An 18,769-nucleotide genomic window follows, 5' to 3' on the forward strand; every position below is an offset into this window, starting at 1 on the left:
TTAGTCCTTGTGTGATATTCACCATCATCTTTAACAGGGTAAAGTTATGGTGATTTTTACTGACAAATGCTGAGGTGGGTGGAAAGAGAGGCTGAAACTGATGTGTTAGTGGTGTTTACTTATTTGATCAATGCATGATAAAGGTTTCACTTTAAACTCTGCTCCAGAAATATAAAGTAAAGAAATGCCATGTGGAAAACACACATTCACAAACTTCATTTAGGACTTATTTGTTCATTAATTTAGCTTTTGAGTAATAATCGTTCAATTACTCTGTAACGAAGCCCTAAACGAAGTCGGAAGTCAAGGGAGGATTTCTCTCGCGTCACTCCCCGTCTTTTCCCCTACCACGCGGAGAGAAGAAGAAAAACTCCCATAATGCTTTGCTGAACATGGCTGCGTCCTGATGTCGGCGTGTGTGTGTGTGTGTATAAACAGCTGTAGCATGAGCTAAGAGAAGAAACAAAGTGTACTTTTCACGAACCGTTCTAATTTCGTGCCAGTATCCGGAATACGAGTCGCCTTTTAGCGAAATACGGAGCAAAGATGAAGATCAAGTCCAAGTCTTCGTATCACAAGTCAGAGAACACCTACAGGGTGAGGGTCTTCGAACGCACCGCAGCATGATGCGGATAGTGGAGCAGGGAAGTAGTGTAGATAAAGTTGTGGAAACCCAGTCATTTTATCAATATATATATGTTAAACATGCAAGATACAAGTAGAGGAATTAACTGATAATTTAGGTTAGGTTAGGTTTAGATAGGATAGTTTAATAAGTTATTGGAGATGGTACTTAAGCTCCCTGGTGTAGTCTCATTATAACAGTATTATTAGATCATTTGTTTCTCAGCTGCAGCAGAATATAAACTGCTGTGACTCGTCTCTTTCAGTTTCTCACTTTTGCTGAAAGACTTGCCAGTGTCAACATTGATGTCATCCATCGCATTGACAGGACTGGATCTTATGCTGAGGTTTGTACAGTCAGTAGTTTAACTCCATAAACTCCTTTTATGCAGTAAAGTCCCCAGTTTTTCTGTGTGGTAATGATTTCTTTTTTTCTCTCTCTCAATGCAGGAAGTAGAAACATACTTTTCTGAAGGACTGACAAAATGGCGAGACCTCAACTTGACACAGAATTTCAGTATGTTTACAATATAAGAAATACCACATCGTTTGCTCTGTTATCACCCTGTAGTAAATGACATGCTTCTAATGTAAAACTGATGCCCTTTTCTCCACAGCAACATTTTTGAAGGAGGTATCCAACAAGAGCCAGTCATTCAACATGCTGGTTTTCCATCAGAAGTCGATAGTAGAGAGTCTGAAAACACACCTGGCTGTCAAGAACAGTCTGGCCTACCAACCACTGCTGGAGTAAGTGTTTGGCATGTGGCTTGTGGTTTTACCAGAGGAGTTGTTTTTCCAAATGCCAAGAAGCTTTTTGGTTGTTTTGTTGCTGCTAATTAAACTTTGCATGGCACTAACCTCAGTTGTGTCTCTCCTCCCCAGCCTGGTGGTTCAGCTGGCCAGAGACCTGCAGACTGACTTCTATCCTCACTTCCCTGACTTCTTCATTCTCATCACCTCACTGCTGGACACAAAGGACACAGAGGTCCTGGAGTGGGCTTTCACCTGCCTCTCCTACCTCTACAAGTACCTGTGGAGGCTCATGGTGAAGGACATGACCAACATCTACAGGTGAGAGCTGGAGTCAGACTCTACGGATGTTTGACTGGTGAATATGTTTTCGAGAGCACCTGGTTACGTTAAGTAAAGAGCCCTCTATTCCCTGTTGCAGCACTCATACATTATTTGTATTTCATGACATGGACAAAAAACGGTTATTAGCAATCAGACTGCATGCAAGTCACATGTCAGTTGGCATTAACACCTCTTCCCACTCCACAGTCTGTACAGCACACTGTTGGCACACAAGAAGGAGCACATCCGCAAGTTTGCGGCAGAGAGCTTCTCTTTTTTGATGAGAAAGGTGAGAAGCCTTTCTGCGATCAGACATCACATATTTAATTTTTAAAAGTTTTAGCGAATATTGTCTCATAAGTGTTTTAGCAGTAATCTCTTGCATTAGAAAATATTTCAGCATTCATTATGTGCAGTTGTCGTCAGTGATGAATTCATGTCTCATCTTGTCCCACCACAGGTTCCAGATCTTGATGCCCTGCTGACTCATGTGTTCTCAGACCTGCAGCAGCACCCCGATAAGGCTGAAGGAGCAGGTCAGCTGCTGTTTGAGATGTGCAAAGGAGTCAGAAACATGTTCCACTCCACTGCTGCAAATGTGAGTTTCATTGATTTATTTTAGAGAATCATAACGTGGTAATGTCAAAGAAAAGAAGAAGATCTTCATTTTCTGTTTCTCTGTAACTTCCTCAACAGGCTCTCCCTGTGGCTCTGCGTAAGCTCGGCCCCACAACCAGCCCAGGGGTCTCTCTGCCTTGGGACACTGTCAGAGACGCTCTGGATCACATGGCTCAGACTGCAGCCAATCACATTGATAGAGAACACTTCCTGGTTTTATGGGAGTCCTTACAGGTAAAGCAGGACTCAGTTAGAACATCAAATGTAAAGTTAGACCAACGCCACTGACCCTTATTCAGGTTTGAACTGATACACTGTGATATGTCACTTTGGTTGTTAAAGTCGGTGTCTTTTACCTGATGTTGGTGTGACCCTACATACAGGTCAGCGTGGTGGAGGTCCTTGATGTCATGGAGGCGAAGGGAGAGGAGGCAGGCCTGGCAACAGAGCAGCTGGAGAGGCTGCTGTTCATCCTCCACACCCTGGTGTCCCACAAAGACGGTGCCAAGGTCACCAAGCCAGAGGCCGTCTGCAAGGTAAGAGAAGATCATTTGTGAGATTTAATTACATGTTCAAAAGCCTTATTTTCCCTTAAAGTTAAAATCATGTCTCTTGTCTTGTATTGTGTCATGCCTGCAGACGGTGTTGCGGCTGATTCAGAGCTCGGCTCTGTCAGCTCCCTGTTCCCGCCTGCTCCTCCAGATCATCTCCTCTCTGCTCCTCGGGGAGAACATCAGCCTGCCCAGATCACTCATCCAGGAGACGGTTCAAAAGGTGACGAGAGAAAGAAGTTCACACTTTGAATAGCCAGTAAAAGTGTGTACAGCTGTTTTTCTGACTCTGTGTTTTCCAACAGGTGTTTGGCAGCACTTTGGGAGAAGAGCTGCTCTTAGAGTTCACCAAGGAGATGTTTACCATGAAACAGTTTGAACAGGTGAGTCATCACTAGAGTGATATATTCAGTACTTTCCTCCTCTGTTTCTGTGTCTGTCTGTCAGTGTCTTCCTGACGCTAACATCTTCCTCCCCCGCCCTCTCCTCCAGCTCTTCCTCCCCAGCCTGCTACGCTTCACCGCTGGGTTGTTCAGTGGTGGAGATGCCCTGTCTCGCCACTATGGCCTGGAGGTGCTGGTCAGCCTGATCCTTGCCAAAGCTCCACCCCCCTCAGACGGCTCCATGGCCTTTGAAACGTACCCACTGCTCTTCACCAGACAGACCACGGGGTGAGATACTACAGCACAGTGCAAACATTTCAAAGTCTCTGGTTCTCTGACTCATGCAGCTTTCTTATAATGATTATAAATTTTTGTTTCGCAGTAAGGAGGCAGATCAGGCGAGCAGCACGACACCAGACCAGCCAGCAGTGCCAGACATGGTGCTGTCTCTGATCAGATTTCCTGAGGACCAGAAACAGTCTATCACTGACCTGTCTCTGCCCTGGGTCGCCCTGATGCTGCTGCCACACGTCAGGTAACACACACAACACACGCACACATCAGAATCGAAATCAGAAAAACTTTATTCATCCCCGTAGGCAAATTCTTTAGTTACAGACAAACTTCCAGTTGAAAATGAAGAAATTGCAACGTAGTACACAGAGAAAACATTTATAAATAAAAGAGTAAATAAATAAAATAAAGTGAAAATGAAAATAAAATGAAAATAAAAACAACTTAGAAAATTGAATAAAATAAAATAAAATAAAAACATCTTCACATTTGCATATGTACATGAGGTTTAAAATGACAAATACATGGAGTTTGTTAGCAACGGGCAGGGATGGTTTCCTGTGTCGCTCTGTTGTGCAGCGGGGAAGAATGAGTCTGCTGCTGAACGAGTTCCTGTCACTGTCACAGTCCCCAAGATTCCTGGTGACAGTGTTTCTGTTTTTGAGAGATATATTCCAGACGCGGAGAATCGGTAAATTCCTTGGAAAAGTGAAATGAATCAGGGAATCTTTAATCACGTCTGATTCATGACAGCAGAACATATTATTCAGCTCGGATATAATCAAATATCCAAGACTGTCACAGCAGATTATCTGACTGTTCTGCTGAAAGGTCAGGTGTCTTTTTATTTATTTCCCCTGATCTGTTGCATTTACTGTTTTTCATTTTTTCAGACCTCTGGCTCCAGCTAGCGTTGTTCCTGCTGTGAGTGCTCTCTTAAACCACCTCCTGGGTGAGATTGAGAAAGAGAAACTGGGGAAAGGTTTGTGACATGTTGTTTTTTTCTTTTCTTTAAATTTTCATTTCTGGAAACAGCTGTTTTAGTTCAGCTGTTTCCAGAAATGAAGTTGAAATGAGCAGTAGATGAATTGCTTCGTAAATCAACAGCAAATATATCAGGCAGATATTTTTGAAAACTGAATGTAATATCGGTTTCTCTTTGAGTTGTGTGTCAAGCTTTGCTGTTCTTAAGACTGACTAAAGCCCCTCCCTCCTGTCCCTGCTCCTCCACCCTCCAGCTGGTCTGTTCGTAGCCAGACAGGCCCTGAGCTGCCTCCTGAGTCTGGATGGCTCTGTCCAGCTTCTCTCACTGGTTCCTGTGGACAAGATCACTTCAGTCCTAAGGTGTGTGCTGAATAGCCCCTCCCTGTCCCTGTGTGTTTTTTGTGGCTGAATGTCTAGAGTCTAAGTCCTCGACTATCACAATGTGAAAAATGTTCCTTTATTATTATTTTTATTCCAGGAAGTTTCCCACAGATCTGTCTGCCTTGCTGCTAGGAGATCTCTACTATACTCACCTGTCACTCAGTGGTGTTTCAGAGCATCTATCCCACAGTGCACTGCTGGAGGTCTACCAGATTCTGCACGCCAACCTCTCCTCCAACATCTCTAAGGTTTGTCTCCCGTCACAGCAGCAGCAGCAAATCGGATCCCTTGATGTGTAGAAGCGTCACCTAAACACAAAGAAACTTCAGATTCAGAAGATTAACTTTGTTGTTTGGGTGTTTAGGGTTAAAAAATAAGATGAATCCAGAATATGTGAAGGAAAATGGGAAGAATAAAATCTATGTTTTACCTGCATTACCTTTAGTTTTACCATTCGTTGTTTTCTCTTTCAGATCCGCCTTCTGACTCTGAGGATCCTCTCTCAGTTTGAGGCAGAGCTCCCCCCACAGACCGAGGTACAGCCGTCAGTCCAGACTCTCATTAAAGTGCACCAAATATAGAAGGTGCAGAAACAATAAGCTCACATACTTATTTATGTGAGTGTCTCTCCCTCTGTCCAGGGTGAGGAGAGTGCGGAGGTGCAGCCGCTGTTCGCAGTTTGCCTGCAGGCAGAGCTGGTGCCGGCTTCAGTGCAGGACTACAGAGACAAGCTGCTTCACCTCCGGAAGCTGAGACACGACCTGGTGCAGCGCAGCCTGCCACAGGGGCCCCCCGGCACCTTCCAGCAGGTACAGAGAGAGGGACTTTATCTTAATGTCAGTTGTGGGAAAATGTTACAGCAGATGCAGGAACGAGCCAATGTTTCGCCAGTGTTATACGTGAAAACATCCTGTTTCCTCTTCTTTTCTTCCAGGTGCCACTGCGTTACCTCATCGCTATGCTGTTCGTCAACTTCAGGCCACTGTGGGACGCAGTCATTGACCTTCTTGTGTGAGTATAAAAGAATCCTGCCAAAATTAATTCCGGGTGAAATCAATACACTTATGATGTTTAATTGAGTCATTTACGTTTGATCAGTTACAGTACCATAGGCCGTTGTAGTGTCCCCAAATAATTTCTTCCCTCGTCACAGGAGTCATGCCAGAGGGATGGACAACAAGGACTTCTGGGCAGTCTACCATGAACATCTGGAGATGGTGGCAGGCCTGGCTGGTAAGGCTGCACACTGGGCTGCAGGGAAAACGCAGCACGCAAACCCAATGTGAGAAAAAATAACGTTTCCCCTCTCTACCTGTCACAGAAAAGGAGCTGCAGGAGAGCGATGAAGATGATGTCAGTGATGAAGAGGAAGGGTCCAGTCATCAGGGCGAGCCGGGCTGTGACGTCATTGAAAGCGGGGACGTGGGGGTGCTGTTCCTGGAGCAGCTGAAGTTGACCTGCGACCCCAACGAGAGGACGGACTTCCCCAACTTCCGCAGCCTGCTGTGGCGCGCCATGGCCCAGTTTCCTGACAGAGTGGAGCCACGCAGCCGAGAACTGAGTCCTTTGCTGCTCAGGTTTATCAGGTCAGTGATGAACCTCATTGATCATTAAAAAAAAAAAGCATCAAAAATGTGTGCCTGGTCCTGATGTTTATTGTTTTCGTCGTCAGGAATGAGTTTTTTCCCGCCGACCTGCTGGTAGCCCCCACTCAGGACCTGAGGAAGAAGAATAGTAATGCTGTCCAAGAGGATTCTGGGATGCCTGTGGAGGAGGAGGAGGAGGAGAGAGATGAAGAGGAGCAGGATGAAGAGGAGAAAGGCCGACAACAGAAGAAGGCACTTCCAAGGAGAGCAACTGCCAAGTAAGATAACAGTTGCTGATATATAGATATCAGTGACAGGATCTGGAAGCATGGGTGTTACTGTTTACGACAGCCAGTGCTGAATGTGTTAAGCTCTCATGGGATTTCTCTCCCCCCCCCTCTCATAGACAGCTGATTGCCCATCTAAAGGTTTTTGCCAAATTCACCAACCCTCGTGCCCTCTACCTGGAAGGCAGCCTCAGTGAGCTCTATAACCAGGTAATCCTAATACTTAACGTTGAGTATCTTCTCAGGCATCAAAGCAGCATGATTTATTTCTCTCTCTCTCTCTCTCTGTCTGTCTCTGTGTCTGTGTCTCAGCTGCTCTGCCATCAGGACCAGCAGATTCAGCGAGTGGCTCTGGAGTGTGTTCTTACATACAAAGATCCCAACATAGTACCATACAGGTAGGAAAACTGAGACGGACAGGAAAATAAATATACTGTAAAAACATCTCTGGTGAAGCAACAGTCTCCCAGCATGTCCCTCTCCCTCAATGGGATCATTGTGAGCTTTCTTGATAAACTACAGCTCTCGTCACCAACCGTCTACGGTTACAGACGGAGGAATGTTAACCTCCACTTCAGGGCTGACTCTATCTGACATTATGCCCTCTACCGTCTGTTATCAAGCTATCCGTTTACCGTACTTCCAGCCTGCCTGCAGACAGATGCGTGGCTCTGGGGGAGTTTTGCGTTCCAGATGACTGGATGTGTGGCTCTTTGTTCAGGATCAGGCTGTCCCACTGACCTGGTTTCTGGGCAGGGCTTCGTTCTGTAACACAGAATGGAGTTTCACATTGTTTACATTGTTGTGGTTTATGAATTACATAGAAAATCATTATGAGAATACATTATAGGCAAGTGGGAGTTTCTTTAAGTCAAATTTGAGTGACTGTCTTTGAACAAGACGTTGAGCCACTGCAAATCACAGGGGTGCTGCTCTGTGTCCCAGGGTTTTGACCTTTGTTTTTGTGTGTGTGTGTGTGCGTGTGTGTTTGTTCAGGGAGAATCTTGAGAGGCTACTGGAAGACAAACACTTCAAGGAGGAGATTGTCCATTTCAACATTTCTGAGGAGACAGGAGTGGTTGATGCTTCACACAGATCCAGACTGATCCCACTGCTTATGAGGTACTGTACATGTGTGTGTGCAAAGTAGTTTTTGGGTTGGGGTTTTTTTTTTTTTTTTTTTTTGTAGCATTTTGTCTTTCATTTTGGATCAGGGTCATGCCAGCTCTTTCCAGTCTTAATGCAAAACTAAGCTAACTGTGAGAGTGAGAGAGATATTGATCGTCTCAACTGGTTAATTCTTGGCTTGAAAGCAAAGAAGTGTTTCCGCTTTGCTCATTTTGGGAGTACTTTAATTAAACTAACAAAAGAACACCCACGGGTTACATATTAAACACACAAAGACATTTCATGACTGAATTTCTTTTCATCTGCTAGAAAGCAGGCAAGTGCTTTGCAAAAGATTATTTTCCTTACATCAAAGAGTCTAAACTTTGATGTTCTCTCAGTCACCCACCTTGTTTTTGCTGTTCATGATACAGGATCCTGTTTGGGCGTCTGCGCAGTAAAGCGGGCAGTAAGTTCCAGGGGAAAGCCTCCACCGCCTCCCGGTCCTCCATCATTCTGCGTTTCCTGGCAGGCTGCCAGGCTGAGGAGCTGGGGATGTTCATCGACCTGCTGCTGGAGCCCGTCAGCCATCACAGCCAAGGTAGAAAATAAAAGATTTCGAAGCAACAGGAAGCACCTTTTTAGAAAGAAAAATGGTTTCTGTATGCAGCACAGTACACAGGAGTTCTGTTATTTGAGCTGAAGAAGTTCCCTTGTCCCTGTTCTGTGTCCTCAGGTTCCTGTCTGGCAGCAGTGGAGAGGGCAATTGCTGAGACGGACATGGGCGCCGTCCTGCCGCTGGGCCGTCAGCACGGCCTGCTGAACATCATCAACGTGGTGATCCAGAAACTGGGCCACCTCATCCACATCTACCTGCCCAAAGTGCTGCAGATCCTGCTGTGTGTCACCGCCTCTGTGTCCACCGTCCTGGACAACAGGGAGCAGGTAACCAGGATGGAGGGGGGGTGATTTCAAAGTTTGTTCCTTAAACATGTTTCTAATGATCTTACCTCAGTGAACACAGCGTATGAAGCGTTAAACTCTGCCTCTTTGTGTTTGTAGCTGAGGACAGGCTGCATCAATCCTCTGAAGAACCTAAGGCGGCTCGGCATCCTGAGGATCCAAGACTTTTTTGACAGCTTTGACTCCTACAGCTTCAGCCCAGACGAGCTGGATGCCGTCTTCCAGGCTGTGGTCTGGCCTCAGGTACATCTCGAAAACAACTTCTTATATGTCTTTGTCCAGAGAGTTGTGTTTCACCTAGAGGTTTAAATTTCTTTTTTTGTTGTTTTTTTGGTGCAGGTGTGTCGGCTCCCCACAGAGAGCCCCTACTCCCCGACCCCTCTGCTGAAACTCGTTCATCTGTGGTGCAAAAATGCCAGGTCAGAGCCTGTCGCTTCTCCATCTGTCGCTTCTCCGTCTGTCTTGTTCCCATCACATCCCTCATCCATCTATTCCTCATCCTTCCATCAGCGTCTTTCATCCAGTCTGTGTTAAAGTAAGTAAAGATATGTCCATCTTTCTGTCTCAGGTACTTCCCTCTTTTGGCCAAGCAGAGATCAGAGCATCCGGAGTGTGATGTCCTCCTGAACGTCTTCGCCCTCCTCTCTGCTAAGAACGCTTCCCCAGCGACCATCGCCATGGTAATGGACATGGCTGAGTCTCTAGCAACGACAGAAGACTTTGTTGCCTCAGAGACAGAGACAGGGCTGAGCGTCAACAACAGCGTGTTCCCGCAGCCTGGAGAGGGCGCTCTTGTCGCTGCAGGTTAGCAGATGGTGCCTTTAATAAAAAGATTAAAATACAGGATGTAGTTTTACTCAGAGTACAGTCTGAACGAAGTTTCCTTCTGTGTATCGCTTCTTAATCTGATGCTGGCCAAAGTTAGATGTGCGTCTTGTTGCATTTCCTCTAGATTCATTAACTCTGGGCTCCAGACTGCTGCTGCCGCACATCTCCACCCTGCTGCAGTACCTCAGCGGCGTCGTACGCAACACTGACAGGCTCAAGAAGAAGAAGTTCAGAGCGCAGGTCGCCAAGGAGCTCAACATCCTCTCCAAGTGAGTCCACTGTCAACTGGCTATTTGGATTTGAGGAGATACAGTAGAGATCACACTCATTCATATTTATGTTGTTTCACTGTGTTTCATTCTCCTGTTGTTCTCCCGTTTTACTTTGTTTTTGATGCGTCGCTCTCTCTCTCTCTCTGACAGGGTCAGCCGATTTGTGAGCGACAAGGAGCAGAGCTCAGTGCTCATCAGCCTGTTGCTCCCCTACCTCCAGAAAGGCAACAACCCTCCAGTAAGACTAACAGATTGTTTATTATTGTGATGTGTAAGAGCTCAAATAAGACTCATGCTACCAGTTATTTACCTCAGTCTGTGTTTGTTTCAGGAGACAGAAATCGACATCCTGGCCACCGTACAGAACCTGCTGCGACAGTGTGCGCAGCCCTCTGCCTTCCTCCGGCCTCTCAGCAAACTGTTCTCCATCATCCACAGCAAGCTGCCCAGGCAGGCCCTCACCAACGTCTTCCAGGTACAGCAGAGAGCTGAAACGAAAAATATTATGATCACAGGCACACAGTAACTGAAATCCACCGTTAGATACTGCATTCCACCTGGGGATCCCAAGATAAATCTCAGGAAAACCTCAAGAAAAGAAATCTGTAGAAGTTTCTTCATTATTTTTGACTTTTTTTTACTTTAGTCCCAGACTTGATTGGAATGGTTGAAAGAAAATAATGTGCATTTTCTGTATATTAAATAATGATTCCACTGAAAAAAACCAAGAGAGTCTTGGTACAGGATTATAAATGAATCTCCCTCATTCTTTCAGACCCTGTCAGATCTGGACCCTTCGCTCACATACATCACTGATTTAGCCACAAAGGTAAGATCATTTAATACACTTAGGTGATGTATTATTATTTACTGTAAGGTCAGATTCACCTGTTTACAGTCAGTAAGAGTAAACACACTCCTGCTCCCTCTCTGCAGCTCAACGCGTTTGACAGTCGCCACTTGGATGAGATCTACTTTGACGTGCGTCTGACGGCTTTCCAAGACGCTACCAAGCGGGTCAGAGACATGCAGACTCTGGACCTGGACTACATCAGTACCATCGTACACAACTGTTTCCACACCTATGAGGTCAGTGGACACGTGATACAGATATATATATATATAACAAATAGCTATAACATGAGGATATTCATTATTTATCCCTTCTTTGGTGCAGATTGGTGACATGTCACTGGGAGACAACGCCACCTTGTGTCTGTCTGCAGTAATCATGCAGCTGGCAGCGGTCAGAGCTGGAGAACAGACCTACAAGGACATTGTACAACACACCATCCTGGACGCTGTACACAAGGGGCTGCGCAGCAAGAAAGAGGTACACACACACACACACACTTCATCCAAGTTCTAAACAAACTAGCTATATCAAATACTAAACCACTACACACACACACACTCAGGATGACTTGCGTTTAAAAGTGTGTTGTGTGCCTCTGCTCGCTCAGAGTGTGCAGCATGAATACACCACTGTGCTCGCCTGCCTGGTGAAGACCTTCCCCTCCAAAAAAGAGTTCAGAGACCTGGTGCAGCTCACAGACTACAACGATCCCGAGTCTGACTTCTTTGAGCACATGAAGCACATCCAGGTAAGAAAGAAACCATGACAGCTCGCTGCTCGGACTCCTCCTTCCTCCCTAAGATCGCAAACACTGACACCTTCCTCTCTGTTTAGATCCACCGACGGGGTCGAGCGCTGAGGAAGCTGGCCAAGCAGCTGACCGAGGGCACGGTGGTGATGACGTCTCGTTCCCTACAGAATTACATAATGCCGTACGCCATGACCGCCCTGCTCGATGAAAAGATGCTCAAGGTGACTCATCTACACACATTATGAAACATAACTCATTTGATTTAATTTTTTTTTTAAAGCCGTGCATGAAACTAAAGTTGTATGCGTTTTGCATGTTTGTTTGTGTGTCTGACGCCTCCTCTTCTGCCACGCTGCAGCACGAGAACATGACGTCAGCGTCAGTGGAGGTTGTGGGCGCAGTGTGCCGCAGGCTGACCTGGTCCAAGTACCTCTACTACCTGAAACACTTCATCCACATCCTGCAGACTGCACAGGCTGAGCAGAAGCTGGCTGTCAGGTAGAGCTTTCCTCAAGTTTGTGTTTGCTTTTAAAATCACTTTTAAAATGGTTCTGGATTGCTTTTTATATCCTTGTCATTTTCCCTTTTAATGACTGTAGTTCTTTTCATTTTAATTCACAATACTTAAAGCGTCTCATAGAAGCTTCCCTCTCCTCCTCCTCTTCTTTCCTCCTCCTTTTCTAACTCCAGTTTGCTAGTCACAGTCCTGGAGGCTTTCCATTTTGACCACCAGACCCTCAGCAGAGAAATGGAGGCAGCTAAGGCCAGAGAAGGTGAATCACTAATTTGTTTAGTTTAGTAATTTAATTAGTTTCTGTTCTGGATTGTCTGTTTCTTAATTTTTGTAAAATTGACTAAATCAAACAACATGTTTTTAACAAGCTGGGAGTGACAATGCAGTCAATGCAGAAGACGTGGACGAAGCTGCAGACAACGAATCAGAAGCAAGCGATGATGAGGAGGCAATGGACATCGACGGTAAGGCTGCTCTATCTGATGTTCCTATGGAAACGGACAACAAAGATGAAGTCTCACAGGAAGCGGCCACGTCTAAAGCCAAGGGACCGGTGACTCCTAAACCTGCTGCAGCGGCCAGCGGGCTGCCACAGAGCAAAGAGGAGCTGGAGTCTCTGATCAGCTCCATCCACCAGACTGTTAATGACAGCGTGCTGCCTCGCCTGCACAGGTGTCTCACTGCAAAGGTAAACATACAACCGGCACGTGACAAGTCCTAATCTGTTCTGGAAATTTCAAACCGCAGTCTAATTGTGAAAGTGTGTGTGTGTATCTTCTAGGTGAAGCGTGATGAAGAGCACAAGGCAGTGAAGTCAAAGGATGTGAAGGACGAGGAGGTGGCGAGGATACCCATCGCCTTCGCGATGGTTAAGCTGATGCAGACTCTGCCTCAACACATCATGGAGGCCAATCTGCCCGGGTATGATGCTGTGTGTACATGTGTGTGTGTGAGTGTGTCGCTGGCAGATGTCTTTAAACATAAAGAGAAACAAGGTACATGTATTTTCTCTGTTTTTTAATGTTTCTGTGTGTGTGTGTGTGTGTGTGATCCAGGATCCTGATCAACGTGTGTGTGCTGCTGAGGAACCGTTTCCAGGAGATACGTGACGTGGCCAGAGGAACGCTGGTGAAGATCACTGAGGCGTTGGGGTGCAGATACCTGAAGTACCTGCTCAAAGAGATGCAAGGAGTCCTGGTCAAGGGCTACCAGGCAAGAGCGCGCTCATATACACACACACACACAACGTTTTGTGTCTGGTCGAAAGATTTTACATAATCCTTAAAACATCTCACACATTTTGATCTGAAACGTTTTAAAGTTGTCCTAGTTACCATGTAGTTTAAATCAATTCACTAAACAAACACATCAGTAGTTCATTTTGTAGACAGCAGCATGTAAACATGGTTGTGTCTCTGACCTGTTTCTACTGTCCCCCCTGTCCAGGTCCACGTGCTAACATTTACAGTGTACCAGCTGCTGTCTGCCCTCAGTCCAACCCTAAACAGTGGTGACCTGGACCCATGCATGAACATGCTCATCGATGTAAAAACTTTTTTTTCCCCACTCCACATCACTGTGTCGTCTCCCATTTGTCAAATCTTATCTTACCTGTTTCCTCTGCTCTTCTCTGTCCAATGTCGGTCAGATCTTCAACAACGAGCTGTTCGGGGCCGTGGCTGAGGAGAAGGAGGTGAAGGGCATCGTCTCCAAGCTGATGGAGGCTCGACACAGCAAGAGCATGGACTCCTACGAGCTGCTGGCCCAGTTCTGCAGCAAGGAGAGCATCACCAAGCTCGTGCTGCCACTGAAGGAGGTGAGACAGTGATTCAGTTTGATTGGATTGAAGAAATGATGTTAAAAATGATTATTAATAATGTTGAAAAACTTACAGCTTCGAGTAGCTGACAGTAGTTAACATGCCGTGATCTGTTGTAATCCTCCCACCAGATACTGGAGACTTCATCCCGTCTGAAGGTGTGTAACCGGGTGAGTGCCGTGCTGCGGCGGCTGGTCCTGGGTCTGCTTGCCAACAAGGGCATGACCGCTCAGGACATCTTACTGCTGAGCCACGGCCTGATCAGCGAGAGTCTGCCACTGCTCACCAAGAGAGACCGGTACACACACACACACACACACACACACAAAAGCTTAGCTCAGAGTACAGTAAATCACTTTGATGCTTATTTCCATCTACTATTTGTGACACTGTGTATGTGTGTGTGTAATTCTAGAGAGAAAGCCTCAGCAGAGCCTCCCCCCAACCCCAGGCTGCCCCCTCCCAGCTGTCTGCTCTTGCCTCCGACCCCAAAGAGAGGGGGTCAGAAAGCTCCCGTCAGCAGCCGAACCAACATGCACATCCTGGTGGACGCTGGCCTCAAGGTACAGGTCACTCACGCTAGTCTTCAGTAATCTCACCTGATGTTTTGATTAGCATCAGTTTGTATCAATGTATTAATCCATCTATTCCTCAGCTGCTCCACCTGAGTCTGAAGAAATCCAGGGTGACGTCGTCTGAGGCCTCGGCTCTTGAGATGCTGGACCCCTTTGTACGGCTGCTGCTCGACTGCCTGGACTCCACGCATGTCAAGGTGCTAGCATCTGACGTTTACACGTGTACCAGTCGCCATCAGCTGATCAAACACATCCTGATCTCTCAGATCAATAAAATGGAGATTATGACTTGCTCTCCTCCCACTGTTATCTCCCCCAGGTGATCACAGAGGCTCTGGTGGCGTTCACCTGGCTGCTGAAGTTCCCTCTACCGGCAGTGCAGCAGAACGCTGAACAGCTGACCAAGCAGCTGTTTGTCCTGTTGAAGGACTACTCCAAGGCCGGAGCCGCCCGCGGGGAGAACTACCACCTGGTCCAGAACTGCTTTAAGGTAGCACAGCCATCTATGAATTACTGGATTGTTAAAACCTCATTAAAGAAACTGCAGCTAAAAATCCACTGATTTATATTGTTTCTCTCTCCTGCCTGTATTTGTGTTTGTCTCCCAGGCAATCACCATACTAGTGAAGAATGTCAAAAGCAACAAAATCTCTGAGACGCAGCTGCAGGTGCTGTTGGGATATGCTGAGGAGGACATCTACGATCAGTCACGACAGGCCACTGCCTTCGGCCTGCTGAAGGTGACCAGTCTGAGTGATGTGCTGGGTGTTTTATGTGCAGAAGATTGAAATTGTAAAATATCATTAGTACTTTTAAGACAAATTGTGTAAAACAACATTTTGTTTTTGTGTATCTGTCTCAGGCGATTCTATCCAGGAAGCTGGTAGTTCCAGAGATGGAGGAGGTGATGAAGAAAGTTGCCAAGCTGTCCGTCACCGGCAGCAACGCTATGATCAGAATCCACTGTCGACAGGTAGTAACACACACACACACACGCATAAAAAAACACGGGAGCAGAAGGAACTACGTTTTTCCTCTCTGCTGCATAATGTCCGTTAAAGACACAACTGTCCTCAGTTCAGGCAGGAAGTAAACAGTGTTTGTGTTGTGCAGATCTACCTGAAGTACCTGCTGGATTACCCACTGGGCAGGAAGCTGGGAAGGCACCTGGACTTTGTGGTGGCGCAGCTGCAGTATGAGCACGACACAGGCAGGGAGTCTGTGCTGGAGATGCTGGCATACATCTTCCAGACCTTCCCTCAGGTGAGTCACCTCAGCCGGACCGCATGATAACCTACATATATGTAAACACACATATAATCCATGATAACCACAATCCACTGTTACACTGAACACATCAATGGCTTCAACATAAAAAAACAACATATTTCACCAATGCAAAGGTTTGACTTTGATTCATATTACAACCTGCTGTTCTTTCTTTTGTTCAGAAACTGCTGTTACAGCACAGCGGTCTGTTCTTTGCCCCGCTGGCTCTGGTCGTGGTCAACGATGACTCGACACGCTGTAAAAAAATGGCCGCCATGGCCATCAAGGCCCTGCTGGCCCAGATGGACTTGAACCACCACAACACCTTGTTCTCCCTCGTCAACACCTGGCTGAATGCAGAAAAGGTACAGTAACTGTGGTGACTGTTGTGTTTCAAAGTCTTACGTAATTTTCACTAAGCTCTCAGGTTAAACAGGTGTCTCCCTCCTTCCCAGGCCAGTCTGCAGCGTCTCGGGGCTCAGATTTGTGGTCTGTTCGTGGAGGTGGAGGAGGAGAAGTTTTCCCGTCGACTGGACGACCTGCTGCCTGTGCTGGAGAGAGAGATCAACCCCGACAACTACGAAGACGTAAATGTCAAACACACGGACGCCGTCTTTGACCACGGGTTTGAAATGTGAGGAAAAGAAAGTAACTCTGTCTGTCTTTCAGATTGAAGAGGAGCAGGATGAGAAAGGAGCAGACAGGCTGTTGTTCAGTTATCTGACTCTCATCAGCAAACTCTGCAAACACTGCAACCTGCTGGAGCTCAGCAAGCCTCACGACACACTCTGTCAGATCTGGGGTAAAGGCCCAAAGCACACAACTGCTTTTTCACTCACGTACGCATCCAAATTGCAAATACACTCATTTAAAACTTTTTTTTTCTCCCCTAATGCACCTGCAGGTCACATTGAAGCCCACCTGCGGTACCCTCATTGCTGGGTGTGGCTCACCGCCTCGCAGCTCTTTGGCCAGCTGTTTGCCGTCCAGCAGGCAGAACAGCTGGTCGCCGTTTGCAGAGGAGAAGACAGAGATTCGTCACCGCAGTCTGCAGCCACAGCTTTCATCACCAGCAGCCTGGACAAGAAGGTGAGGCCAAGGACCACTTGTTTCTAATCTCTGCATTAATCTCTTTGTATGAACAAATTTCTCTTTTCTGACGTCTAGATGAGAGAGCTGGCGTTATCGTTCTGCCATCAGCTACAGTCCAAGTTCCTGGACACAGCATCAGGAGAGCAGGTGGACAACCTCAGCCCACAACACCCCCCGTCTTACTGGGTCTCAAACACATTTCAGCAAATTACACAGATCAGATTTGATTGAAGGACGTGTTATGCTCCGCCCACAGGTGATCAAGAACCTGCTGTTCGTCGGCAAGGTGATCTACCTCATTTCCCCCGAGTCCGACGTCACATCCCCCCTGGAGGAAGTGAACGAGGAGGAGGAGGAGGTGGAGAACGGTGATGAAGAGAAAGGAGAAAGAGAGGAGGAGGAGGAAAAGGAAAAGGAAGAAGAGGAAGATGACGACAAGGACGATCGCCCTCCCTCCCTGCTGTGGTTGATGAAGAAGCTGTCTCTGATGGCCAAGAGAGAGGCAGCGCACACTCCCAAAGTTCCCCTAAAGGTAACCATGGAAACTACGAGTTACACGTCCTGTTCTCTGGTTGACGACAACTCAGTGTGTCCTACTATTCAGACACTTCTCACATGCTTAGGTGTAAACTTGACAACACTGCAGACAGACAGTTTAAGACAGTCAGTCTTCCCAGTGGCTGAGTTATAATTTGGTTTTATTTTCTTTACCTTCACTCTCCCCCACAGAGAACGTGTGTGTTCAAGTTCCTGGGAGCAATAGCTATGGACTTGGGGAAGGAGAGGCTCGGGCCCTATCTGACCACTATCATCACTCCTCTGTACAGAGAGCTGGACAGCACCTATGCAGACCAAGGTAACTATGGCACACATATATACACACCCTTTGTCCAGGGTCCAACTTCACACATGGGAAAATGGCCTAACAATGAAATCGTCCTCATTTTTTACTTACTTTCCTTCATGGCTGACTCCTGCTGTCCGTCTCTGTCCAGACCCGACCCTGAAGAACCTGGCACAGGAGCTGATCGAGCTGCTGAAGAAACAAGTGGGGCTGGAGAGATTCTCGCTGGCCTTCTCCGCTGTCCAGAGGGAGTTTTCACAGAGGCGAGCGGCACGTAAACAACACAGAGCCATGCAGGTACAATGAAGACAACACACATAAACACAACAAATGCACACACACACACACAGGCAACGACTTTATCTTTGGCAGCCACCTTACCCACCTTCTTCATCTGTCTTGTCCCAGGCGGTCGCTAACCCAGACATCGCTGCTAAGAAGAAACTCAAGAAGCACAAGAACAAAATCGAAGCCAAGAAGAGGAAGATCGAGTTCCTACGGCCCGGATATAAAGCCAAGAAGCACCGGGGCCATGCTCTGAAAGACCTGGCTATGGTGCAGTGAACCATGAAGGCGAGGGGGGTCACATCTGCTTATCGAGGACGCTAGGTGGGGATCAGAGCCGGCCAGGTGATCTGGAAAAGTGACTTCTTCTCATTTAGCAGGCAGACGGCTGGACACCTCCGGACACTTCTGAGCTAAGTGGCTGCAGAGTCCGTAAGTCTCACCTCACGATGTCACACAAAGACTTTTACAACTGTAATTAATGTGTCAGTTGACAAAGGAAATGTTTCATTGGGCCAAGAAAGACAGAAAAGAGAGAGCTAAGACATTCAACACCCTTTGTATGTGTAAGAGGACGTAGAAATGAGACATCATGTAACAACTGTTGCACAGCAGGACGTCTCATGACATCAATTCATATGAATTGTAGATCAAAGCTGAAATCTATTATGTTCCTGCTGTGAATACAGTGTAGAATCATGCTCAGATTTATATCCTGTGCTAATGTTAAATGTATGTTTTGTAATAAAAAAAAAAAAAGATCCAACATTTCTCCAGAAAATTTCCTGTAGAGTACTTTGTTAGAATCA

The 18,769-nt window shown here is 46.6% G+C and overlaps 1 protein-coding gene across 1 annotated transcript; it reads left to right on the plus strand.

Annotated features, from left to right (window-relative positions):
• Positions 1-419: 419 nt before the first annotated feature.
• Positions 420-18,719, plus strand: utp20 (UTP20 small subunit processome component). Its single transcript, XM_041029870.1, has 61 exons — positions 420-597; positions 891-971; positions 1,075-1,141; positions 1,242-1,374; positions 1,510-1,698; positions 1,909-1,990; positions 2,162-2,299; positions 2,398-2,553; positions 2,703-2,855; positions 2,959-3,093; positions 3,176-3,253; positions 3,363-3,541; positions 3,636-3,788; positions 4,441-4,529; positions 4,786-4,891; positions 5,010-5,160; positions 5,386-5,448; positions 5,554-5,721; positions 5,847-5,923; positions 6,066-6,145; positions 6,234-6,498; positions 6,585-6,776; positions 6,905-6,995; positions 7,098-7,183; positions 7,782-7,907; positions 8,327-8,493; positions 8,629-8,837; positions 8,955-9,098; positions 9,195-9,274; positions 9,424-9,659; positions 9,808-9,952; positions 10,106-10,193; positions 10,287-10,430; positions 10,731-10,784; positions 10,892-11,044; positions 11,133-11,288; positions 11,419-11,559; positions 11,646-11,783; positions 11,921-12,060; positions 12,253-12,335; positions 12,445-12,764; positions 12,858-12,997; positions 13,132-13,288; positions 13,523-13,621; positions 13,725-13,892; positions 14,027-14,193; positions 14,311-14,458; positions 14,551-14,667; positions 14,790-14,960; positions 15,079-15,210; positions 15,333-15,443; positions 15,584-15,733; positions 15,922-16,104; positions 16,195-16,326; positions 16,409-16,541; positions 16,644-16,828; positions 16,907-16,978; positions 17,088-17,363; positions 17,561-17,687; positions 17,827-17,972; positions 18,084-18,719. Exons 1-61 carry the CDS (start codon positions 547-549, stop codon positions 18,237-18,239), a joined length of 8,457 nt encoding a protein of 2,818 aa, XP_040885804.1. The 5' UTR covers positions 420-546; the 3' UTR covers positions 18,240-18,719.
• The last annotated feature ends 50 nt before the right edge of the window (positions 18,720-18,769 follow it).

Source organism: Toxotes jaculatrix, chromosome 22 (genome assembly GCF_017976425.1).
Source record: "Toxotes jaculatrix isolate fToxJac2 chromosome 22, fToxJac2.pri, whole genome shotgun sequence".
Lineage (NCBI taxonomy): Eukaryota > Metazoa > Chordata > Actinopteri > Toxotidae > Toxotes > Toxotes jaculatrix.